General features: G+C 42.8%; 1 protein-coding gene across 3 annotated transcripts in view; it reads left to right on the forward strand.

The window, feature by feature from the left end:
- The window catches only part of SIPA1L1 (signal induced proliferation associated 1 like 1), a 355,546-nt gene that overhangs the window by 304,247 nt on the left and 25,294 nt on the right, over nt 1–26,005 (forward strand). For all 3 annotated transcript variants that reach the window (XM_036252572.1, XM_036252592.1, XM_036252581.1), the window contains 3 exons: nt 3,454–3,578; nt 6,334–6,452; nt 10,453–10,895. In XM_036252572.1, coding sequence (XP_036108465.1) covers nt 3,454–3,578; nt 6,334–6,452; nt 10,453–10,895 — 687 coding nt within the window. The remainder of the gene's footprint in view (nt 1–3,453; nt 3,579–6,333; nt 6,453–10,452; nt 10,896–26,005) is intronic.

Consider the following 26,005-nt stretch of genomic DNA (forward strand, 5'->3'; position numbering starts at 1 on the left):
TAAGAGCAGATGCTCAGTATTAGTTTTCCCTGCCCCACAGATAGGTCAGGAAAGTTGTCAATGATAATCTCTCATGGGCACAGCCCCTAATTTAAGTTCTTCTCTAGGCAGTTAAGGAGGGGGCCAAAGTTTCTCTTGAGCCCAAAGGATCTCGATTGCCTTTAGCTCAAAAATAATCTACATACCAGAGTCACAACTTGGGGTAACTCATTCTGAACCCCTACAATATAGTGTCTTCTGCTAAGTGCCAAGAAGTGCTTGCCTGTATCAGTGATGCAAGAGGAATCGATGCACTGGTGCACACATGTTGCTCATGGGCCATGTTTAATGCTGAAGTTACCTGTACAGAGAGGAAAATGATTACATCTGTGTACAGGTGTGGATGTAGTCTGCTACAAACTCAATAATGTTAAATTTTAAAAAGCTTAAAGGCATGAGCCCTGGTTTGGCTCAGTGGTTGGAGCATCAGCCATGCGGACTAGAGTCCTGGGTTCGGTTCCCACTAGGGGCACTTACCCCCTCCCCCCCCAAAAAAAAGCTTAAAAGCACGAGATCATGACAATGGGTCTGTGTGCAGTCACTGTCCATAGATGTCATCTACTCCTTTGTTGTCATCTCTCGAGTCCATGGGCTCAGTGTGTGCATGTGTGTGCAGTGTGCCTGCCTGCTCCCTGGTGGGGATATTGAGACCATCCAAACAGGTGGAGAGGTGAAATTTAGCAGGGTGGTTAAGCATACTGGAGTGGGAGAAGGGCACCTGTCCACGTTTCGGGTGGGAATGAGAGGCAGTCATAAAGCAACTCAATTGAAAAGACACAGGCTCTGTTCTACCACCCTGGGAGGCTTATTTTTAGGCCACACACTTTGAGGAATGTTGACAGGGCAGGGCATGTCCAGAGGGAAGGAAGGATGGACTGTAAAAGGAATTTGGAGACCATGGTGTGAGAAACATAACTGAGGATGTACAACCTGACGTGAGAACTGTGGAGGCAAGGAGATCCTCTTGGATGAAGGGTGAAACTCGTCTGTGAGGGCAACTGAGGCCAATAAATGAAAGCTGTGGAGGCGTTTCCAGCCCATGATGAGGGAGCTGTGTCAAAGCCATCAGCCTGCTCTGGAGAGCAGTGGACTGGCTCCTGGTCACTAAACGTGTTTCCTATCAGCCAGAGGATCACTTAAAAACTCCTTCAAATCTGAACTGTGACTCTTGGACTAGTTAAGTATTCTTCCAAACAAAGGCACAATGAAGCTCTTCAAAAGGAGGCACAATGTAAGGTCTGAACAGTTTTCTGAGCTCCTCAAGAATAGGACCTTTGTATCCCTGATGCCCTAGCATACAATAAGTGAGAGAACTGAAATTAAAAGTCCATGAATGGTCCTGGCCAGTTTGGCTCAGCGGTTGGACCGTCAGCCTGCGGTCCAGAGAGACCCAGGTTCGGTTCCCACTAAGGGCACGTACCTCAGTTTCAGTTTGTCTCCAGCCCTGGTTGGTCGTGCAGGTGGCAGCCACTCGATGTGTCCCTTTCACGTCAATATTTTTCTCTCTCTCTTCCTCTCTCACCCTCCCACTCTACATGAACAGAAAAAAAAAGGAAAAATGTCCTCGGGTGAGGATTAAAAAAAAAAAAGTCCATGAAATGAAAATATTTTTAAGGCAAAATTTAAAAGCAGCCTCATCTTATCATTTATTTGAAACCAGACAGCTGGAAAAGTTTGGCTTTAAATTCAGAGGTTTGAAAAGTTGTGTTTAGTTTCCGCTGCTAACAAAAAGTAAAAGCATCTCTGGCTGGTTTGGCTCAGCAATTGGAGCATCAGCCTGCAGACAGATGGGTTGTGGGTTCGATTCTGGTCAGGGGACGTACCTCAGTTGCGGTTCATCTCCAACCCTGGTCAGGATCATGCAGGAGGCAACCAGTCGATGTGTCTCTCTCACATCAATGTTCCCCTCTCTCCCTCCCTCCCATTCTATCTGAGGATAGATGAAGAAATATCCTCAGGTGAGGATTTTTTTAAAAAAGGGTAAAAGCAACATTAGAATCCAATTCTAATTTTTCTCTCTGTACCTTTTAGAAAAAGTCTTAGTTTAATGCAAATTTATAATAGGGCCATTTCAAGGATATTCACTGTTTTAAGCTAAACAAGGACCCTACTTAGGGAGGAGAGGGCAAAGATCATAATTAGTGAATCCTTTTCTTTTTTTGGTAAATGCGCATTGAGGTTTTCATAAATCAGGATCTCTGGTTTTAATAATGGAGGTAGCTTTGTTTAGTGAGGCTTGCGATTGAGTTTAGAAATGATTGCCATTTATGCGAAAGCAGCTAGGGAGGTGGCACAGTAGGAGCTTTACGAAAATATGTTCTTAGCCTTCTCTGCTTGACAAATACTTTCATATAGATTTTTCTCCCTGCACTTATGTAGTGGAATTGCCATTTTACAAATAAAGAAATGAAGGTGAAACTTTAGTGCCTTGGAGCAGGGGAGCTGGAACTTGGCTCTAGGTCTTCCTCCTCCCAACCCCATGTGGTGGTCTGCCCCTTGCACGCATCAGTTGTAGAAAATAAGACATCTATCACAGGCATCCATCAGTGTAGGTCCTGGTCAGTTTCTTATTGTATAGATTAGTTATAGTTTATTAGTAACCATACACAAATTTGTAAATTTCCACATGAATGAATTTTATAGTCTGGCCCTTTTTCCTGGGCTCAGTCAGGTTACTCTGCCAATTTTGCTAATCAAGGCATATACTTTAATTAAGCTTATATTATATTATTATTCTACACAGGGAAAAATAAAACTGGCTCATTAAATACCTAATAGTCTTTCCAGAAATATGCAATTGCCCTCCCCCTTTGTTTGCCAATTTACCTACTTCTAAGTTGCCTTTCCCAAAGGCCATTTAAAATTAATACATTTCGAAAGTGATCCCTGTGTAATGTAAATGATAGCAATCTTTGTCTTTCAGACCTGAGAGTGCTCATAAAATACTTGTTCCAAGAATGAATGATTTAGCAGATTTATTGATTTAGCAGATTACTGAGTTAAGAGAAGCCCCTGAAATATATCAGTTGGAAGATACATATATAACCTTAGGATGGTGGCATTTTTCCTTTGGCTGTGAGTAACAGTCTGAGGTTGGCTACGCAAGGGCTAGAAGATTTCGGTTTCGTACTCCATGTATCTTAGGTTAGCTCAGTCCTGATGGCTCCCGGGCCTGCTTACAGTTTATATACTTAGCCTACCTGCTGCTTTAAGCAGAGTGGTGTGTTTGGACTATCGCAAGCACAGTTCTGGCACCGTGTCCATATGCACAGGGATGAGTACGCAAGTACAGACAGGCCAGCGAAACTAGTAGTACCTGTTCTTAGAGTGCAGTTCACTACACCCAGGACTCCCTGCCTTTCTGGGTGAGGTTTCTGATGTCCTCTTTGCCTTTGTTTGGGGAAATCACCACAGGTTCGGAGTAAGCCGCAGATCCCCAGCCTCCATTGACAGGCAGAACACCCAGTCCGATCTTGGTGGCAGCGGAAAATCCACACCCAGCTGGCAAAGAAGTGAGGATAGCATTGCCGACCAGATGGGTGAGTAACTAAATTTCTGCCAAAGCAAGTTGCTTTTACACCAAGATGACTTTGGCTACCTCTTGATGATGTCCTCAAAGCATTCTGTTATATAATACAGTCCTGGTTAACAAATGTGAATGAGAATTAAGTCTTGGTTAGATTCTGTATAAGTGAAAGCAACAAATAAGACCTGAGAGAAAACTAAGGAATTCTAAGTGACCCCAAATCTAATAGAAATGACATAAAAATTATTTTCAGGGCTGAAACGAAAATGCCAGACTGCCGAACCACCTGTGTCCTAAGTCTCTCTCCCCCTTTCTTTGTTTTTGCCTCTTACCAGGGCCCTGAAAGATTTGTGGGTATTCTTACTGTGAGTTTAAAATAAACAAATAAAATAAACTATGTACAAAATGGGAAAGAGATATAATTGTTGCTTAGTCATGTGTGTGGCACGGTTAAGATCTCTTTCCTCCCCTGTATGCTTTCCCCCTACTCTGCTGTTTAGCTGCAGCTAAGGACGTGTCTTAGCAGGACAAGGCAGGTGGATAGGGAAGAGCTGCATTCATGAGCCTTCGCTTGGGTATCTGATACATAGCTCTTTCTCTGTATTCGTGTGTAGTTTGCTACAATGACACCATAACACTTGTCAATACAATAAAATTTTGCCATAAAGTATGATCAAGTTTCAACACAATAGCATCAGAGATTTTAATATCAACACAGTTGATAGATCACTGTCTTGAATCTAGACTGTTAAGTGTTTTTCCTTTATCTTTAGTAGCATTATTATCATTCTGAGATTAAAAAGTAATTTTCGGATCTGGAAAAGCTCGTTTTTGAAACAAAGGCTCATCTTTTTATCCTCTCACCAAATGAATTGTCTGGTCCTGCTTTAATGACTGTGCCCATGTAAAGGTACTAACCAAGAATGTAGAAGGGAGTGTTGATGCATTGAGCTAAGACAGGCATTAAGGAAAAGAAATGTAATTCCCAGGTTCCGAAGATATGCTTTGTTCCAGTAATTTCAGTGAGATGTGCCTTGTTATTGAAGCCATCTGCCACTCCCCACTCTTATGCCACCCACCACACAGAAAACCTGAGCATATTCGCACCACCCACCACAGAAAACCTGAGCATATTCTGATCTGTTCTGCTCTTGACAGAATGGTTTTAATCCCATATGCTTTGGTACTGCTGAGATAGTAACGACACGTGTGCAAAGGATCCCTTCTTCATCATGACTTGAGCAGCTTTTTTTGGCTCCTAGTACAGGCTTTGAACAAAGCTGCCATCCAGCCCTTTGTGCGGCACTTGGTGCCACACTTCCTACCCGTGCGAAGTCAGGTGAGGGAGGGAAAGGCATCTTGGGACTAGAAAGGGTAATTATAAGGTTTGCCCTAGAGCCGTGTTCATTCTTTCACAGAAACCCCCCTCTAGTCTTTTTGATCCCTGCATCCCCTTTAGTTTAGTGGCATCCCACTATTAATAGACAACACTCTGAAATTAATATGGATGAATCCTTTTAACACACTCGCTCATCTTTTTGGTAGATATACCTTTTTTTTTTTTTTTTTTTTTGCAAGATACCCCTAGAGCCTGCCAGAGAAGCCTTTCACCAGCCAGTGGCCTTACTCTATCCAAAATCTAGGGCTTGAAATAAAATGTTAAAATAAAATAAATTAGCATAAGTTTTTACATTCCAGAGGAATAACCCAGCCTTTTCTAATTGGCACATCAGAAGGAGTCTCTGGGGCTTAGCTACACCATGCTAGGGAGAAATCGGTAAAAATAATTATGTTCTCATTACTCACTGCACTACATTGAGTGTAAAGATCTGACCTTTATACACTCGGTTTGTAAGAACAAGATTTCTCTAATGCCTTTCAGGTCACCCATTGAGAATGTTGAGGGGATTCTTATTTGTTAGCCAGACCCCGTGTCTCTGTATATCAAGGTGCCACCAGCCGATGCCTCAGTGGAGACTGGAGCTTAGCTTGCTTGCTTCTCTCACTCACCTCAGTGGATGTTCGTTTTTCTGCCTCCCTGCTTTTGGAAACGGTTGAGAATTAGAGTGAAAGAGCGTGTTGCCCAGTTCAGTACATGTCAGGAATGGTGCTACACGAGTCCGGAATCCTTGCTGTTAGCTAGAGGCGTTAAAGAAGCAAAATCACCTTTCACCTTTGGAAGCCCATCATGAACGCCAGCTTGGACTCCAAAAGCAAGCAATTGTTTCAAGTAAACTAGTTGCTGTGTGTCTTTTTTGTTGTGCTTAGCTTACAGTTATAGAGGACCTCAGGATTTCAATTCTTTTTTCCTCGAGCAGCATGAATATACAGGTAAAATATGTCCAGAGGGTCATGGTAAGTACACGTGATTGCATCTGTGCCTGTCTAGGTGATGTAGACTGAGCTAGGTTAGCTACACCTTGCAGTGAATGAATTTCATAAATTCAGTCCATGTATTTTAGACTTTCCTCCAAACCAAAAGTTGATTCCTAACTCTGCGGCGTTGTTCATGGCCTTTGGTTTGGTGGCACTTGGCTGTGCTAATGTGTATGACGTGAAACGTGGTCACCAGCTGCAAGCTTTACCCATCAGCCACTTAGTTTCTCTGACATGCTGTCTATTGTGTAAACTCTCAACAAGCTTATCGCTGAAAGTTAGAGTTTGCTGGTCAGTGAACTAAGAGACGCAGTGACAAGCTGTCTTCATTTGTCAGCATGTGCTTGGGTCTGTTTAGTGCCTGGGCCGTGATGTCCTGTGCTGTATTCCAGAGCCGACGTGCCACCTCCCCGCAGTATCGAAGGTGCTGCCAGCTTTCCGGGAGAGCCCCGGCGGGAGACTGATGCGGCAGGATCCAGTGGTTCATTTGTCTCCGAACAAACAAGGGCATGTAAGTTTGCTGTAAGATAATAACAAGCGTAGATCTCTGGCAGTGTACCTTTCTTGCAAATGAAGACGGTGCAGGTCTGCTCTGCTCTTTCTTCCACGTGGTCAGAGAGGAAGTCGTCCTGGCAGAAGGTGGGCATGTGCTGTCAGGGCCTGGAAGTTCTACTACCAAAGGCCGTAAGGTTGCTTTGAGATAAATGAACTTCCTCTTTGATGTGCACCTGCCACCCCCACCATCTGGATGGAAGGCCATGTGATCCAATCGCAAACAGTCCTTAAATGTTATGAATTGAAGTGTGGTAGAAATGGGTTTTGTTTGTTTATACAATTGCAAGCATGAGATACGGTTGGACAGGCATCTCCTGACATCTTCCCCTGCTCTCTCTCTCGTCTTCCATAGCTGCACACATCGCTGTCCTTTTACCACAGGTCTACACAGGTCCTACCCGCTCACAGGCAGAAGCAGTGGGACAAGGAGAGTCTCGTTCCTCCTCCTTCAAATGCAGTTGATTTCTTTGGTCTGTCTGTTCACTGGAATGTGTATTTATATTTATGTTGTCTTATAGGATAAGGAAATACTGGATTTCATAGTCACTAATTTATAAGATGCTCAGAGGTGAGAGGGCTCCTGGAAGTTTTGCTCTAGTAAAATGAATAGTGAAGAAAAATGAGAGGGAGAGAGGAGATCCCCGGTGTGCAAGCACCTGCCCAGACTGTGTGGAGAGACACTGACTGATGACACGTGATGTCATCACAGTTCTACTTGTAAATGAGATTGCCCAGGCAGTCTGTGCATTTCCCCACCTTCATCACTAACTTCCTTTTTTTATCCTCTCCAAAGGACATTTTTTCATTTATCCTCAGAGCAGGAGGGAGAGACGGGGGAAGAGAGAGAGAGAAACATCGATGTGAGAGAGACACAGAGTGGCTACCACCCACACGACCCCAACTGGGGCTGGGGACAGACTGCAACCGAGGCACATGCCCTTAGTGGGAACCGAACCTGGGACTCTCTGGTCCGCAGGCCGACGCTCTAACCGCTGAGCCAAACCGACCAGGGCCATCACTAACTTTTCTATTGAGTACATGGTAAAATTATATTTTGGATAGGTTGGATTAGAGAAAATATGTTCTTAAAATTAATTTCACCTGTTTCTTTTTACTTTTTAAAAATTGCCCACTAGAATTTTCAAGTACAAATATGGTTCAGGTAATATTTCTGTAGAAATCTAACATACTTGACACTCAGCACATCTCAGTTCAGGCTTGCCCCATTTAGAGTGCCAGTGGCCACGCATGGCTGGGGGCTGCCGGATTCCGCAGCACAGGCTCCGGGCTAAAGAAATGCTGCCCTTCAAATACTAAAAGTAAATGAAGGCCTATAATGCAAACGTTGTTAAGAAAAACTAAGATAGCACAAGTAACGGGTTGATTCTTGTTTAAGGAGAAGAGAGCTTTATCTTTTCACTTTGAAGTGAAACTTGAATGTCCTTGTCCTGCCCCTACCCTCAGTGCACACGCACACACACACACACTTTCTTCTCTCCCCTTTCCTCTTAAAATATTATTTTATTCAGCTATCTTTTGAATTCTCTCTCCCTTTCCCTTTCTCTCTCTCAAAAAATCAATAAAGGAAAAAAAAAAGGAATCTTATTTCTTTGGTAAACTATAAAATGTTCTAAGTAACTAAGCCACTGTGTAGAATGGGTTCTGAACTCATTAATTGAGATAAAATCCACATACCATAATATTCACTTACTTAAAGTGTACAAGTCAGTGGTTTTTTAGTATATTCTGAGGGTTGTGCCATCTAACTTTGGAAAAGTTTTATTACCCCAAAAGAAACTCTGTACCTTAGTCACCCTGACTATTCTCGCCCCCTCCAAGCTCTTGACCACAAAGAATCTACTGTGTGTCTCTGTTGAAGTATCTTCTGGACATTTCATACGAATGGACTAGAATGTGTGGCCTTTTATGTCTGGCTTCTTGCACTTAGTTTCACGTAACATCTTCAAGGTTCATACATATTGTACCATGTCAGTACTTCATTTCTTTGTATGACTGAATAATATTCCGTGGTCTAGAAATACCACATTTCCTTATCCAATTATCAGTTGAGGAACATTTGTTTTTTTCCTACTTTTTGACTGTCGTGAATAACGCTGCTGTGAACATGCGTGTGGAAGTTTTGTGAAGATGTTTGCATCTCTCTCGAGTCGATACTAAGAGTGGAATTGTAACTTTCCCACAGCTGCTGCCCCGGTGACATCCCACCAGCAGCCAGCCATCATCATCATCTGCCCTTTGGATTATGGCCATCCTAGTTGTGAAGTGGTAGCTCATTGTGGCTTTATTTGCATTTCCCTAGTGACTAAAGATATCGAGTAACTTTTCATGTACTTGTTGGCTATTTGTATATCTTCTTTGAAGAAATGTCCATTAAATCCTTTGCCCTTTTTTTGTTGTTGTTAATCCTCGCCTGAGGATATTTTATTCGTTGATTTTTAGAGAGAGTGGAAGGAAGGGAGTTGGGATGAGAGCAAGAGAGAGAAACATTGATGTTAGAGAGAAATATCAACTTTCCTGCATGTGCCCCAGTGGGCCAGGGATCAAACCTGCAACCCAGGTACATGCCCTTGACCGGGAATCAAGCCTGTAACCTTTCAGTTTGCGGGCCAGCGCTCTAACCACTGAGCAATATCAGCCAGGGCTACTCATCTCTAATTAGGTTATTTGAAGCATAAAAGTTTTTAATTGTGATGGAGTCCAATTTATTGACTTTTCTTTTTTTGTGCTTTTGGTGTTGTGTGTAGGAAACAATTGATAATCCAAGGTCATGAAGATATATTTATGTTTTCTTCTAAGAGTTTTACAGTTTTAGCTCTTACATTTAGGTCTTTGATTTTTCTGAGTTTATTTTTCTATGTGGTAAGGATCCAACTTCATTCTTTGTGGATATCCAGTTGTCCCAGCACCTTTTTTAAAAAAATTATTTTATTTATCCTCACCTGAGGGCATTTTTGCATTTATCTTCAAATAGAGCAGGAGGGAGAGAGGAAGAAAGAGAGAGAGAAACATCAACGCGAGAGAGACACCTCGAGTGGTCGCCACCCACACGACCCCAACCGGGGCCGGGGACAAACTGCAACCGAGGTACGTGCCCTTAGCAGGAATCGAACCCAGGACTTTCTGGTCCACGGGCTGATGCTGTAACCACTGAGCAAAACCGCCAGGGCCCAGCACCTTTTGTTGAAAAGACTCTTTTTCCCCTTGCTGAATTAACTTTGACACCTCTGTAAAAATTATACCTCTGAGCACTCCTCAGAAAGCTGTCTCCCAAGTAGATGCGAACTGGGACAGCAGAAAGGAAGCCTGGGAATAAGCCTTACATTCTGCCTTCTGTTGACTGAGCACAGTAAATCTTTTCTAACTATAAAGCCATTTGGAAGTGTCATTTTTCTATTAAAATATTAAAGACTAATGACAGTTTAGATTTTCTTTCTGATTAAAATTATCTCAGTACCTTGCCTGGCTGGTGTGGCCCAATGGTTGAGCATCGACCAGGCACCAAGAGGCCAGTTGGATACCCGGTCAGGGTACATGCCCAGGTTGTGGGCCAGATCCCCAGTGGGGGGTATGCAGGAGGTGGCCAATTGATGGTCTCTGTCATCTACATCTCTCTCCCTCTCCCTTCCTCTATCTCTAAAACCAATAAAGAAGAAAAAAAATTTTTAAATAAAATTACCTCAGTACCATTCACACTTCAGCATAAGTGTTGTAAATAATGAAAAGTGGGTCCGTAAGGAAACGTGTCCAGCACTCCCCCATTGGAACTCCCGCATGGGCTTTTCCAGGCAGCTCCAGCCTTGCTTGGGTTTGTCATCATTAGAACCTTTGACCTTGAGAACCCCGTAACTAGACACTTTGCAGGGTCCTTCTCCCGTGTTCTTTCCTGTTCAAGAAGCAACCCTGTACGTAAGTAAATACTCTTGCTTCCCTTGCAGTCCGACAGCCACTACTCCAGCCACTCCAGCAGCAACACCCTCTCCAGCAACGCGTCGAGTGCGCACAGTGACGAGAAGTGGTATGATGGGGACCGCACAGAATCCGAGCTCAACAGCTACAGCTACCTGCAGGGCACCTCTGCCGACAGCGGCATCGACACCACCTCCTATGGCCCCAGTCACGGCAGCACAGCCTCCCTGGGGGCTGCCACATCGTCACCTCGCTCAGGACCAGGCAAGGAGAAGGTGGCCCCTCTGTGGCATAGTTCCAGTGAGGTGATCTCCATGGTCGATCGGACTTTAGAGACGGAGAGCCATGGCATGGACCGGAAGACAGAGTCCTCCCTGAGCCTGGACCTCCACAGCAAGAGCCAGGCCAGCTCCAGCCCCCTGACGCGGGAGAGCAGCACTTTCAGTATAAATGACGCTGCTTCCCACACCAGGTAACTGACCTTCCCTGCATGCCTGCCGTTCCCAGCCAGGCCTCGGTCCAGTTTCCAGCCTCATCCCACTTCACTGTGCTAAGTGACTAAAGCAAGGGGGGTTTTCATGCAGTGACAGTTATTTTTATATATTCAGTGCCTCTTATTTGCCACTAAGCTACTGTCTTCCTCCATTCCTGATGCATTATTTTAAATTGAGAAAAGTTTACAGATTTAGTCTTCATAAAGTTGTCTTTGATTGTATAAAACTTTTCCTAACTGTGTACCAGGATTAGAAGAATCTTGTAATTTGGGCTTTCAGCTAGTGATAGAGAAAGTAGAATGAAACATCTTTTAAAGACATTACAAGAACATCTTGACCGTATTTTTAAAAGGAAGGCGTCTTTTCTAAGACTAACATGGCCTTACTTACGATGCTGGACACAGCCTCACACTGCCTTTCCCCCAGAGAACACCACTTGCCCCGTGTTCACACGGCAAGGTGTTTGCATTCATTGGCTCCTAACAGTGATGTGTTGAGGGTGGGGACATACAACAGAAAAGAGTAGCTGAAACTGGAAATCCCATCAGCCTTTCAGAATAGAAAAGTACACCTGCCCCTGTATTCCTTTTTTTTTTTATTCTCACCTGAGGACATTTTTCCGTTTTTGTTCAGATAAAGTGGGAGGGAAAGGGGGTGGGGGGGAGAGAAACATTGACGTGAAAGGGACACATCAAGTGGTTGCCTCCCTGTGTTCTTACATAGGCAAAGTAAACACTTTTTCATTTCCTCCTTTTGATTTGAGACTAAAATCCAAAGTATGACAAGATTCTTGCTTTCAGGGAGGAAACGCTCCATCGCTGTCTTTGGGGACTTGTTGATCTTTGTGGTGGTTTCTCCTTTTACCTGTTATTGTCATCAGTCATTGATCAACCTGTGGGACAGCATCTAACCTTGCTGTCTCCTGGGCCTCTTTTATTATTATCCCCAAAGAAAGATAGCAGAGAAGCGGAATTTAGTGCGCTTTCCAGTGGCAATCAGCCACAGCACCTGTCAGGGAGCACTAGGGAACCTCCGCAGCAGAGGACCGCCTCCACTTCCTTTGGGTTTGTTGAACTTGATTAGCTACCTATTCAGTTCTCTTGTTGCCTCTGGATTGTTAATGATCAGAGTCTGAGCTTCCCTTCTGTTGAAATTCCAGGTTGGCCCTACGGTGTGAAGCATCTTACGTGTTTGTTTCTGTTTACCACTCAATAATACATTAGTGGGTAGGTCTGAGACTGCACGGCCCTCAGACAAAGGCAAATTGGCAACGTAGTCTCAGTCTTGAGACCAGGCATCCGGTGACCTGTCCACAACTGAGGAAATAGCATGTTTGTGACTTGAGTGGGTGAAGGAAGGATTTGGAAACGTGGAACAGAAAGCTGGGCATCAAATTCCATGATGTAACCTAGATTCACATGGCACAGAATTAGGACACTCGCTGGCTGTTTTTGGCAAACCCCTTTGTCCCATTAACCATAGCCTGTGCATTGACTTAGAACATTTTTGAGCTCAGAATCGTTTCTCTGTGGTTTCTCAGTCTACGTGGACTCTTGTTTCTTTGGTTTCCGGTTCTTTGTTTCGAAAGGAGGGTGTCTTTTGTAAGAATGATATTCCATCTGGGGTTGTATCTCTGGTCCGTTTGGGTGGTGGAAGACAATCAGTGACTAGTAGGGCACTGGCACAGGGTGAGGGGGGACAGGGCTAGGCCTCAGAGGCCAGAGCACAAAACATCGGCCGCTCCATCTAACAAGTCTGATGAATCCCAGGGGTCTACACAGTTCCCACTGAAAAGCAGGCACTGCCCTGGGCAGCCTGAACACCTCAGAGGATTATCCACATGTTCTGCTTCAGACTGACCATGTGGAAATTAGTTAAATCATCATATAGAAATAACTCTTGTGTTGAAATTTGAACTTGCTGGAGAAGAGAAGAATGTCGTCTTTCAGGGAGGTGGCAGGGCCTCCCACCCACTGATAGGTTGAGTCACGTTCAGTTTTCGACTCTGGTAAATGGGGATGCTGTGCAACTTCAGTCTGTTGATCTTGGCAGAGTGGGCGGGATAATTGGAGCGTCAGCAGCCTTGCTTTCTGGAGGAAGGAGGACTGGGCCGCCCAGTGCACACTGCTGGAGAAACTAAAACCACCGCAAATTAGAGCGTGTGTCCTCGGAAGACAGGAACAGCAATTAATGTGGAGGTCTCTTGACAATGCATAAAAGAGCTTGTACCTGGGACTTGGTGACAAAATCTAAATTACAGTGATTAAGTTCCACTGTGTGTTTCTGCCTGGGCTGTGTTCCTACCCACCCACCCCCCAGTCTCCCTGTTGACGGTTGTGTAGGGTACTTTGTGGCACCCCATGAGAACTACATTAATGTAGGCTGGTAATTACATAGGGTTGTTCTGTGCGAATGTCATTAAGAGAAGCCATACACACTAACTTTCTACAATTAAAAAGTTTATTAATTGCCCTAAAGTGTTGCTCCCTGGGGGGCCAGGGAGAATTATGTATTTTCTATAAGGCTTGGAAAGTTAGGGAGAGGTTTTAATTTTTTTAATTAATATATTTATGTTTTTTGGCAATGGTTGTTTTACCTTCTTGTCTTCAGGTGAATCGCACAATAAAATGTTTTGTGGTGAGCATAGGAGAAGTGAAGATAGTCCTAATTTTAATATACTTTCACCAGCTGGGTTTATTATTTTCTTAGAGTTCTGGCCTTGGCCGTAGGCAGTGCCAATTTGTGTGGTGATCAAAGACCTCCTGAGTATAGAGCTCTAGTCCTGGTAACCAGTGGTGTTGCCAATATTAGAACTAGGTTAAAGAACACACACTGCGTGCACATGTCTTCTGGAACATCCTGACCTGACCTGTTTGAGAGCCCAGACGTGTGCACCCTCCCTCGTCAGCCAGCCATTCCGCTGCCTTCCTCTTGCTTCCTGGAGGTCTCCCGTTAGCCAGTTAGTACCCACTTGATGTGCTCACATATACATCCTTCCTACCATCCAGTTCAAAAGGAATTCTCACCCTGCATCTTATCCTGAACACCTTTGCCTAGCGTGTGCCGCTGTCAGCATAAGAGACGGTTGCTCATTCATTTTGCTGAGCAAATAGGAAAAACTCCTTCCTTAATGTGCCCGCTTTTGCATGATGACTCAAGGCCCCTAGCCAATAAACCATGTCGACGATAGCATGAATCCTCAATTCTGAACTCTTGGAAACCCACTATTATACTTCAAAGCTTTCTGGCAGGAGGGTCAGTTATTTGCAGACAGCTGGTGCTTTCACGTGTAGGTGTATGTGTGGGAGCATATGCATCAAGTCCTGCACAGCAGGAGTTTTTAGTAAAGTCATTTCTGTGTACAACTTTTAATCTGCATAATATAACAAGGAGGGACTTTATTTCAGGTTATATGCAAATATCAATCTAGTCTGGGTATAAGTTGGTCAGTGTCTGACCTTCACTGGAGGGCGGAATAAGGCCAGGAGAAATGCCTGCCCACAGTTGTCAGTACAGCTCAGTGCTTTTTCTAGTTGACCTAGTAAGTTAACTCTTCATGCCAGAAAACCTGTGTGCTTCTTGAGAGGAGAGACGAAGGACTTCTTTATATTTACTTTACATGAACACGGAGGCATATTTGGGCTGTTGTGTGTGTGTCTGTGTGTGTGACAGCTGGGCGGTTGCATTTCATGCTCTGCCCTCCTTGGCGTCCTACGCATGTGCCCTTCTTCTTTGTTTAGAAATTATTGCATAGTCTTTATCTTTACCACCTCTCTCTTAAATCTCCTCTTCCTGGAATTTTTTAAATTGCTAATAATTACTTGCCTCTCATCTATATTGTTTTCTGAAGGTTTGAGAAAAATGGTTTTTCTGAGTTTTATGGACTAATTCAGAATTGGAAAGTGTAGCCTCTAAAATGACAAACCCAGGACTTCTCTTCCCTGTGCTGGGCTCGACATGCCGTACATTCACGGATCGTTCCTGGTAATCTGCCTTGTGGTTTTGCACACAGCTAACGTTCAGGATTCGGTGTTGATTTGCTTTTGTACTGCAGAACTACAGGTGATCTGTCCTCAGCATCCGTGTCTCCATTTCTTCTAGCTTATGGGAGTGAGTGACTATTTTATTCAGAACTTTAGTGCTGTCCATCTAGCCTCAAAGACTAAAAAATAGAACCACTGTGGCTGAAATTTCAAGTGAACATTGAGAAAACAAGACCTCTGTCAAGCCACAGATGTATGGTTGCTCGATGCAGAACTCACCAGCAAAGTCTGTCATTGCTTTGTTCTGTGAAGCAACTGATCAATTATGCAATTGATATGGAAAGCCTAAATTCTCCAAATGCCATTAAATCATAAAACCGGAAGGATTCTGAATGGGCAGAGAGTCCTTTCCTTGTCATATTTAAATCATCCTATCTGGATGAGAATTTATCCAATTGTTTAAAAAAGAGGTGAGGGGCGGGTGATGATCTCAAGAAGAGAGATTCCACAACCTTTCAGAGTAATCTCAGTACTTAAGTCCTCTTCCTCCTCAAAATTTTGTCTCACATCTACCTATGTGAAATTCCTCTAGCTCCAGTTTAAATATACAATTAAGAAAGAATAAATGGTTGTTTTGAGCTGAGCCTTTTCCAAACATGAAGATTGAAGCCTAAGATTATGAAATGTGTAGGCACCAATAAGAGCCCATTAGAAGGCAACTTTTAGAAAAGAAAGAAACTTTGTAACAGCCCTGCACTTCTAGGCAAGTCAGGAGAGAAATACGAGGAAAGTAGATTTGTATCTGAGAGATCCAGGTCCAATTCTGTTGACCAGCACTGTGTACCCTGGGCAGTCATACCGCTTCACCCAGCTTCTCCCTGATCCGTACTCTAAAAACCTGGTTCACTTACTCAGTGGTTGTTTTTATGTTTGTTGAGTGTAAAAATAGTTATCAAATGTATTGCAAACTGTAAATGTCCTTTGAAGACAGAAGGTTTTAAGTTCTCCATCATCTACCTTGATGCAGTTATGGAGCTTCTTTTGACAAACATGTTTCTCCCTCAACTTCTCTTTTATGTGACTGTTTCTACAGTCATATTTTTTGCTTCTCAATTTCCCTTCTTTGTTTTCTTTATCCTTTTGAGATGCCAAACCTGGACATGACACCCTTCTCAGCTATGCTCAGTAAAATGATAATATTTGTAGTTATTTTGTTAGCCTCCTACTGAGGAGCTCAGCATTGCAGACACATTCAGCCTGCGAGCCACAGCGACCCTTGAGGCCTCTTCTGTGGATGAGCAGCCGTACTTCCCTGTCTTTACGTGGTCACGTGCTCTTGTGCTGCCTAACGGTCCTCCTGTTACAGAGGGACAGCTTTCTGTACTGCAGGCATTGGCTCTCCCTTTGGCCAGTTTAATCATTCAGACTTCACTTATTTCTTTCCCCCCAATTGTTTAGAATTGATGTCTTCTGAAGCCCTCCTACATTGTAGAGCCCAGTATTGGAGAGAATTGGCTAGTGCTGAGCACAGTGGAAGGGCACAGACCTCCTCGGTCATTATCCTCCACATGATCTGTCGCCCACAGGCTTATCTGTTATTTGTAGAAGGAATCACAGGAAACTCAGCCAGCGCCCAGCTCCTTTCCCCTTGCTGTTCAGCTGCCATCTAGTCTTAGCCACAGCCATTTAACAAGTGACTGTTGCTGCTGCCCCTCCTGAAAATCACTGTTAACAGGCCCATCCCATCGTGTTCTGTCTGAACGGTAGAAGGCTCCACGTGTTTCCCTCCGTGGCTCTCAGCAGCACAACAGTGGCTGACGTTTCTCATGGGAGGAGGTAGTCTCTGATCATGCAGAGCAGTTTCCCAGGCCCTCACAGCTTCGGCACTTGGGGCTCGGATGTATGATGTTGGGCTGTCCCATCCTGTGTGGTTCACCCCTCTCAAGGTCCCCAAGCAGGTGTATGCCCCCTTTGTCAAGTGGCACTGCCGTGACCGGTGCCCTTTGTGCAGATGGGCACTGAGCACCCTCTCCTTCGAAGCTTCCCGAGCTGGGGGTGGAGAAAAGCATCTGCGGTGCATTTGTTCGTGGCGCCCCCAGTCAGGTGAGACTGTCCCAGGTTCTGGGTTCCGTCGTCGTCGTCGTCGCCTTGTCTCTTTTTTCTGTACGAGGTATGTATGTGTGTGCATCCGCTCTTCCTTCTCCAACTTCAGGTTGGGGAATGACCAAACAAATCCAGCATTGGTCCGTTGTCAGGAAAGGTGTGAAAAGTGTAAGGCCAGCCTCTTCCTGGGAATCCGGAAACACCCAGGCTACATTTCCAGTGGTCCCTCCAGTCTGGCCATCCTCGTGCCTAAACGCACTCGGATATAATGAGAAAAAAGCAGATGTCGCTGTTGTCATGGCGACATACCTGTTGCTGTTCTCTTGTTCCGTATTGTCGGCTCATTGCCTTCCTGCACAGTTCCCGTTTAGAGGCCTTACTTGCTGAATTAACATGAAATCTCCAGGAAAATGAGAATGAAACAGCCCAGCCCCACCGTTTCCCTCCAAAAGTATGAAGCTGACAACTATGTTCAGTTGTTTTGTCATTAAAGCCACTTAAGAGGTTCTCAGTAGAAGTGAGTGAGTTGTATGTACCTCCAGGTGGTTCGTCCTGGCAGGATTGGTCAGCTTCCAGGAGCTCCACCCTCAGCGGGGCCAGGGATGGGGCCACAAAGGAAGGAGGAGACAGCCCATTTTAGAGTGGGAAGAGTTGAGGGGCTTAGGCAGTAGGACTTAAACTCTAAGGACATGAGAATCCTTTGAGAGTTTGTTAATACACAGTTTCTAAGGCTGTAGATCGATGTATCTAGGGACCCTTGGTTTACATCAGCAACTATGGGTGGCACTGTTCCAATGGTGACCTTGATCTTGATACTGTAAAGTAGGATTTTGATGAAGTCACAACAATATGAATAATTCAGCGGATTCAAGCAGTAGTTCTTGACTGGTGTGCACACCTGAGGGGAGAGTTTGACAAAACATGCAGCCCAGGCACCACTCCAGGTTTAGTACCTTAAAGTCCCTGGGATTAGGGCCCAAAATGTGTGTTTTAAAAGTTCTTGGGTGACCCTCCTGTGAATTAGAGGCCAAGTATATGCTAAAGTGCCACCTTCATGCGTGAGTTATATACGTTAATGAATTATTTGTTTTTACCTTTGTTCCCAAATCCAATTGTTAAGTAGGGCTGTCTTGATTATAAATGTGAGTGATGAAAAGTATGCTTACATTTCACATCTGGAAGCTAGTGTCAGCCACCATGTTCACAGATAAAACCAGCTATGGTCTTACTGACGTAGTTAGCCTTTTAAGAATACACTTATATGCAGAAATATAACTGTAGATTTAATTTCTTGCAATAAAAATAAAGCAACATCCAGTATGTGTAAAATACACTATCTTCATGCATAACTCTTCCTTACATTTAAAATGGGTGGCTAATTTATCATTTATTTGACAGTTTTTTTTAAATATTTTGTACCTACAATGGCCAGGGACTATTCTGGGCATGGAGAATACAGCAGTGAGCAAAACAGACAAAAGTTTCAGCCCTCATGGACCTTACACTGAAACAGGAAGACAGACTGTGAGCAAGATACAGAAGTTAATATATAGTTTACTACATAAATGCTAAAGAGAAACCATTTCCTTCGTTCAACAAATATTTTATTGGGAGTCTACTGTATTCTAGCACTGTTAAGTGTACAAAGGTAAATTCCTATCTTCAAAGAGTTTATAATCTAGTATAAAAACTTCCTATCAGAGAAATAATGTTTGTGATTAAATTCAGACAGGAATAAAAGAGCTCCAAAAAACAGTATAAACTATATATATTCTCTCTCCTTTGACGTTTCTAAGCCTTTTCTATAACTTTCCCTATTGTGCAGTAAGTACAGTTGGCTAAAACCAGCATAGCTATTTTGCAAAACATGGAGGAATGATTTGGAAATTAACAGACAATGCAACCTACTTTCTATTCTCATGGCTAATTATTTCTGCTCTGACCAAACATTTAGACTTTGAAAGCCTCAGGGTTTTAAATATCAAAGTTATCATAGCAAGATAACTTGTTGCTGACAAAGATAAAACATGGGCAATTCAAATGTACCTTGGGTACAGTGGTTTTCAGCATGAGTCAGGGACCACAACATCAACTGGGCATGCCTTAGAAGTGCGAATTTCCATGTTCCTCCACCCCACCCAACCTACTGAACCAGACTCTTGGGTGGAGTCCTGCCATTTCTATTTTAACATTTATTTAAAATGTGAGAACCAACTTTAGTAATTCTAACACGTTTGCACTTGCTTGTGGATACCAATCAAGGCAGGTAAAGCAAGCACACGACTATCGAAGCTGAGAGATGTGTACGTTAGACCCTGTTTCGTTGCATCTCATTTTATTGAAGTCAGCTTCAGACACTAACCATGGTGAAGCTTCAGACATTGCTACATCTGTGTTATAAATGTGAACGGGGTGGATATAGTCAGATGAAAAAACCTGCAAACTAAAGAGTAGATCTTGTCACTAAGTAACTAACCAATAGCCACAAGCTTGTCATAGTTTTAAAATATCCCCAAGGCTGCACTCGGACCAATTCAGAAGCATCTCCCTGTGTTAACTCATGTGGCTGCTAATCTGGGTCTCTGATGTTACTCTCTGGGAGTTTGTCTGTCTCTATCTTTATGTCGGTTCCCACTTTCTCTTTACTTTTGGTTCACCTTACCCATTTAGACTCTTTCTAGAACAGAAACCCACTATTATTTTGTTCTTGTTGATCTAATGTACTGCACTTATGCAAGAGTTTTGCATTCCCTTTTCTTCATTTTAAAAGCAGACAGGTGGGATAACTTGTTAGCAAGAGGTAAAAACTAAATGAGATTGCACTGCTTTTCAATGTGTAGAGATATTGTGAGGGTTTTTTTCCTTCCCCTTGAGCTCCTATTGTTTTCTTTTTGTGGGTGTGTTTTCATTAAAGTACACCGTGCATTCTGAGAAAGGCGCGGATCACAAGTGCACATGGAGATGAATTTGCACAATGTGCACATACCCACGTAATCGCTCCTCAGATAAGAACTGGAACATTACCAACATCCAGACACCCTTCCTCCCACACGCCTTCCCCAGTCACTCCTGCCTCCTCCTCAGGGGAAACACAACCCTGACTCCTAAAGCTCTAGACTCATGTTGCCTATTTGGGGCTTTATATAAATGGAATCATACCATATGTTTTATTCTGTGGCTGGTGTCTTCAAGTCAACATTATGTTGGTGAGATTCACCCATGTGCTGCAGGTAGCATTTGTTTGTTTTCTTTCTTTTTTTTTGCCTTTATTGATTTTAGAGAGAGGAAGGGAGAGGGAGAAAGAGAGATAGAAACATTGATGAGAGAGAACAGCGACTGACCACCTTCTGCATGCCCCCCACTGAGGATCGAGTCCATAACCTGGGCATGTGTCCTGACCAGGAATTGAACGGGCAACCTCTTGGTGCATGGGTCACTGTTCAACCACTGAGCTACACGGGCTGAACGCATTTGTTTGTTTTCATTGCTGTAGTATAATTACATTGTGGAAACACTCCACAGCGCATTTATCCATTCTACTGTTGATGAACATTTTGAAGGTTTCCAGTTTGGGGATGTTACAGATTCTTGTACGTGACCTTTGGTACACAATATGTATGAATTTTGGGGGGTGTATACGCAGGAGTAGGATTGCTAAGTCATAGGATAGACACACATTCAACTTTAGCAGGAACTGTGAACCAGTTTGCTGAAGTGGCGGTAACAGGTACCCCACCAGCCATGTATAAGAGTTCATATTGATACACATCCTTTCAGACACTTAATATTGTAAGTCTGTAATTTTAATCATGCGGGTCTCTTCTTATGGCTTAAACTTGCATCTTCTCAATAGCTGATGACACTAACCGCCAGTGCTGACTAGCTCTTTAGATACCCTCTTTTGTGAAATTCCTTTTTAAATCTTTTTAGATTTTTCTGTTGGGTTGTCTTAGTGGTCTATTCTGGATAGGAGCTCATAGCTGGATATATATTTTACATATATTCTCCTACTCTGTATCTTTGGATGAATAGAAGTTTTGTTTTTGTTTTTTTTATCCTCACCCGAGGACATTTTTCCATCCTTTGTACAGACAGAGTGGGAGGGAGAGAGAGGAAGAGAGAGAGAGGGAAACATCGATGTGAAAGGGACACATCAAGTGGCTGCCACCCGCACGACCAACCAGGGCCGGGGACAAACTGCAACCAAGGTACATGCCCTTAGCGGGAACCAAACCCGGGTCTCTCCGGACCGCAGGCGGACGCTCTAACCACTGAGCAAAACCGGCCAGGGCTGGATGAATAGAAGTTTTTAATGGTGTTCAGCTCTTTCCTTTATGATCCAACTAAAGAACTTCAGCTTCCATTATAAAAATGTTCTTCCATGTTCTAGTGCATAATCTTTAGACTTACATGTAAATACACATTCCAGCTGGAAATGATTTTTATATAAGGTCTGAGGTGGGGTTTAAGATTAATTTTCACACCTGGCCATGTGGCTCAGTGGATTGAGCATTGTCCCATGGACTGAGAGGTCCCGGTTTAATTCCCGGTCAGGGCACATGCCGGGGTTGTAGGCTCCATCCCCAGCAAGAGGTGTGCAGGAGGCAGCCAGTCAATGTTCTCGCTCATATTGCTGTTTCTATCTCTCCCTTCCTCTCTCTCTCTCAAAAAAAAAAAAAAATCAATAAAAAATATATTTTAAGATTCATATTCACCTACATGTATTGTCTCGGCCATTAGGGTTCGGGGGTTTTGTGTTTTTTATTTCATTTCCTTATTGGTTGTTTTTTATCAGGGGTATTTTTCCCTTAGTTTTCTTTCTTAGAATAGTTTCTGATTTGCAAAAAAGCTGCACAGGTAGGACAGAGAGCTCCAGGTACCTTCTACTGTTCCTCTGTCGTCATCCCATATGACTGGAGTACATTTGTTATCGCTGAGGAGTCCATAGTTATACACTGTTATTAACTAAAGTCCAGGCATTATTCAGAGCCAGGACTGATAGTTTTTAATTTTTTTTTATGATTTTATTTTTGTTACAGATGTTTCTCCTTTTCTTCCCCATTGACACCCTCCTCCCCATCCCTCCCACCCCGTCCCTGGCTTTGTTGTCCATGTCCATTGGTTATATGTACATGCATATAAGCTCTGTGGTTTATCTCTTCCCTCCCCCCTCCACCCCCTCTTCTGAGGGTTGTCAGTCTGTACCATACTTCCACGTCTCTGGGTCTGCCCTATTCCTCTGACAGTTATGTTCATTATATTCCACAAATAAGTGAGATCATGTGATATTTGTCTTTTTCTGCTTGGCTTGTTTCTCTTAGGATAATACTTTCCAGTCCCTCCATGTCATCTCAAAGGATAAGAGATCTTTCTTTCTTACAGCTGCATAGTACTCCATTGTGTATATGTACCACAGCTTTTTTATCTATTCATCTACTGATGGCCACTTGGGCTCTTTCCACATCTTAGCTATTGTAGTGCTGCTATGAATGTGGGGGTACATATATTCTTTCTGATTGGTGTTTCGGGTTTCTTAGGATATATTCCTAGGAGTGGGATCACGGGGTCAAATGGCAGTTCAATTTTTAATTTTTTGAGTAACACCATAGTGTTTTCCATAGTGGCTGCACCAGTCTGCATTCCCACCAGCAGTGTACTAGAGTCCCCTTTTCTCCACACCCTCACCAACACTTGCTGTTTGATGATTTGTTGATGGCGGCCATTCTGACAGGTGTGAGGTAATACCTCATTGTTGTTTTAATTTGCATCTCTCTGATGATTAGTGACATTCAGCATTTCTTCATATGTCTCTTGGCCATTTGTATGTCCTGTTTGGAGAGGTGTCTATTCAGCTCCTCTGCCCATTTTTTAATTGGGTTCTTTGTCTTCCTTTTGTTGAGTTGTATGAGTACTCTATATATTTTGGAAATTAACCTTTTATCTGATGTATCATTGGCAATGATGCTCTCCCATACAGTGGGTTGCCTTTCCATTGTGATGGTGAATAATTTTTTTTATGTATTGCTGGATTTGCTTTGCTAGTATTTTGTTCAGAATTTTGGCATCTATGTTCATCAGGGATATTGGCCCGTAGTTTTCTTTCTTTGTAGTGTCTTTTTCTGGTTTTAGAATTAGAATTATGCTGGCCTCATAAAACGAGTTTGGAAGTCTTCCTTCTTCTTGAATTTTTTGAAATAGTTTGAGGAAAATGGGTGTTAGTTCTTTGTTGAATGTTTAGTAAAAATCCCCTGTGAAGCCATCCGAGCCCAGACTTTTGTTTGCTGGGAGTGCCTTAATTACCTCTTCAATTTCTTTTGTTGTTATTGGTCTGTTCAAGTTTTCTATCTCTTCCCAGTCCATTTTTGGGAGACTATGTGTTTCTAGAAACTTGTCCATTTTGCTTAGATTGTCGAATTTGTTGCCATATAATAGTTCGTAGTAGTTGTTAACAATCTTTTGTGTTTCTGTGGTGTCAGTTGTTACTTCTCTTTCATTTCTGATTTTGTGTATTTGGGTTCTCTCTCTTTGTTTCTTGGTGAGTCTACCTAAGGGTCCATCGATCTTGTTTATCTTTTTGAAAAACCAGCTCTTTGTTTCATTAATCCTTTGAATTTATTTATTTATTTATTTATTTTTGGTCTCTATGTCATTTATTTCTGCTCTGATCTTTACTATTTCCTTCCTTCTACTTGCTCTGGGGTTTTCTTTTTGTTTTCTTTCTAATTCTGTAAGTTGTGAGGTTAGATAGTCTATTAGAAATTTTTCTTGTTTCGTGAGGTAGGCCTATAGTGCTATGAACTTTCCTCTCAGAACTGCTTTCGCTGCATTCCATAGATTTTGTGTTGTTGTGTGTTCATTTTCATTGGTTTCCAGGAAGTTTTTAATTTCTTCCTTGATCTCCTTGGTAACCCATTCATTGTTTAATAACATGCTATTTAGCCTCCATGTGTTCAAATGTCTTTGCATGTTCTTGTTGCAGTTGATTTCTAGTTTTATGCCATTGTGATCTGAGAAGATGCTTGATATGATTTCAGTCTTCTTGAACTTGTAAAGACTTAGTTTGTGTCCTAACATGTGGTCTATCTTTGAGAATATCCCATGTGCACTTGAAAAGAATGTGAATTCTGTAGTTTTGGGGTGTAATTCTCTTTAGATATCTATTAAATCCATTTGGTCTAGTGCTTCATTTAGAGTCTCTGTTTCCTTGCTAATTTTTTGTCTAGAGGATTTATCCAGTGATGTCAGTGGGGTGTTGAAGTCCCCTGCTATAATTGTATTGCTGTCGATTTCTCCTTTGAAGTCCCCCAGAAGATTTTTAATATACAGTGATACCTCGGTTCTCGAACATAATTCGTTCCAGGAGGACGGTCGAGAACCAAATTGTTCGAGAACCGAAGCAATGAAACCCAATAGGAAATAATGGAAACTGGATTAATTCGTTCCAAGCCCCAGAAAATGCCTATTTACTGGCCTAATTTGTATATAATATGTAGAAAAACATAAGTCTCAACAAGAAATGAAAGTGTACAGTATGTCTAAGGGTTAAATTCAGTGTAAAGCGTGACTCTCTCCACAAAGCGTGACTCTCTCTCTGCACTCACACTGATGACGCAAGCAAGGCGTGCTGGGCTGAATGAACGCCATTCGGCTCAACTCGGCTCATCTCGGAAGTTCGAGTTCCAAATATTTGTTCGGATTCCAAAACAAAAGTTTCTCGAATCTCCTGGTCGAATACCGATTTGGTCGAAATCCGAGGCGTTCGAGAACCGAGGTATCACTGTATTTTGGTGCTCCTATATTGGGTGCATATATGTTTATCAAGGTTATATCTTCCTGTTGGATAGATCCTTTCAATATTATGTAGTGGCCTTCTTTGTCTCTAGTTATGGCCTTCATTTTGAAATCTATTTTATCAGATATGTGTATTGCTACCTCAGCTTTTTTTCCTTTCCATTTGCTTGGAAGATTTTTTTTCATCCCTTCACTGTCAACCTATGTGAGTCTTTTGTTGTGATGTGGGTCTCTTGTAAACAACATATATATGAGTCATGCTTTCTTATCCAATCAGCTACACTGTGTCTTTTTATTGGAGCATTCAATCCATTTACATTAAGGTGATTTTTTTTTTAATTTTTGTTGTTGGATGTAAAATGTATTACAGATGTTCCACATTTTTCCCCCATTGACCCCCTCCTCCCTACTCCCGCCCCCCTCCCACCTTTTCCCACACTATTGTCTGTGTCCATTGTTTATGCATATAAGTTCTTTGGTTTATTTTTTCCCACCCCCCCAACCCCTTTCCCTTTGAGGTTTGTCATTCTAGCAATGAATTTGTGCTTCTTAATCCCTTCACCTTTTTCACCCATTCCTTCATCCCCCCTCCCAACTGGCAACTAACAAAATGTTCTCGGTATCTATGAGAATGTTTCTGTTCTGCCTGTTCATTTTGTTTGTAGATTCCATGGTTGATAGATATGTATTCATTGCCATTTTGTTCATACATTTTATCTTTTTCTTCAAAAAGACCCTTCATCATTTCATATAATAACGGTTTGGTGGTGATGAACTCCTTTAACTTTTTCTTGTCTGGGAAACTCTTTATATGGCCATCGATTCTAAATGACCGCTTTGCAGGATAGAGTAATCTTGGCTGTAGGTTCTTGCTTTTCATCACTCTGAATATTTCTTGTTACTTCCTTGTGGCCTGCAAAGTTTCTTTTGAGAAATCAGCTGATAGCCTTATAGGAACTCCCTTGTAGGTAACTAATTGCTTTTCTCTTGCTGCTTTTAAGATTCTCTCTTTGTCTTGAACCTTTTGCATTTTGATGATGATGTGTCTTGGTGTGGACCTCTTGGGGTTCATCTTGTTTGGGACTCTCTGTGCTTCCTGGACTTATATGTCTGTTTCGTTCACCAAGTTAGGAAAGTTTTCTGCCATTATTGTTTCAAGTAGGTTTTCGATTTCTTGTTACCTCTCTTCTCCTTCTGGCACCCCCAAGATG

This window comes from Molossus molossus, unplaced genomic scaffold (genome assembly GCF_014108415.1).
Source record: "Molossus molossus isolate mMolMol1 unplaced genomic scaffold, mMolMol1.p scaffold_m16_p_1, whole genome shotgun sequence".
Taxonomy (NCBI): domain Eukaryota; kingdom Metazoa; phylum Chordata; class Mammalia; order Chiroptera; family Molossidae; genus Molossus; species Molossus molossus.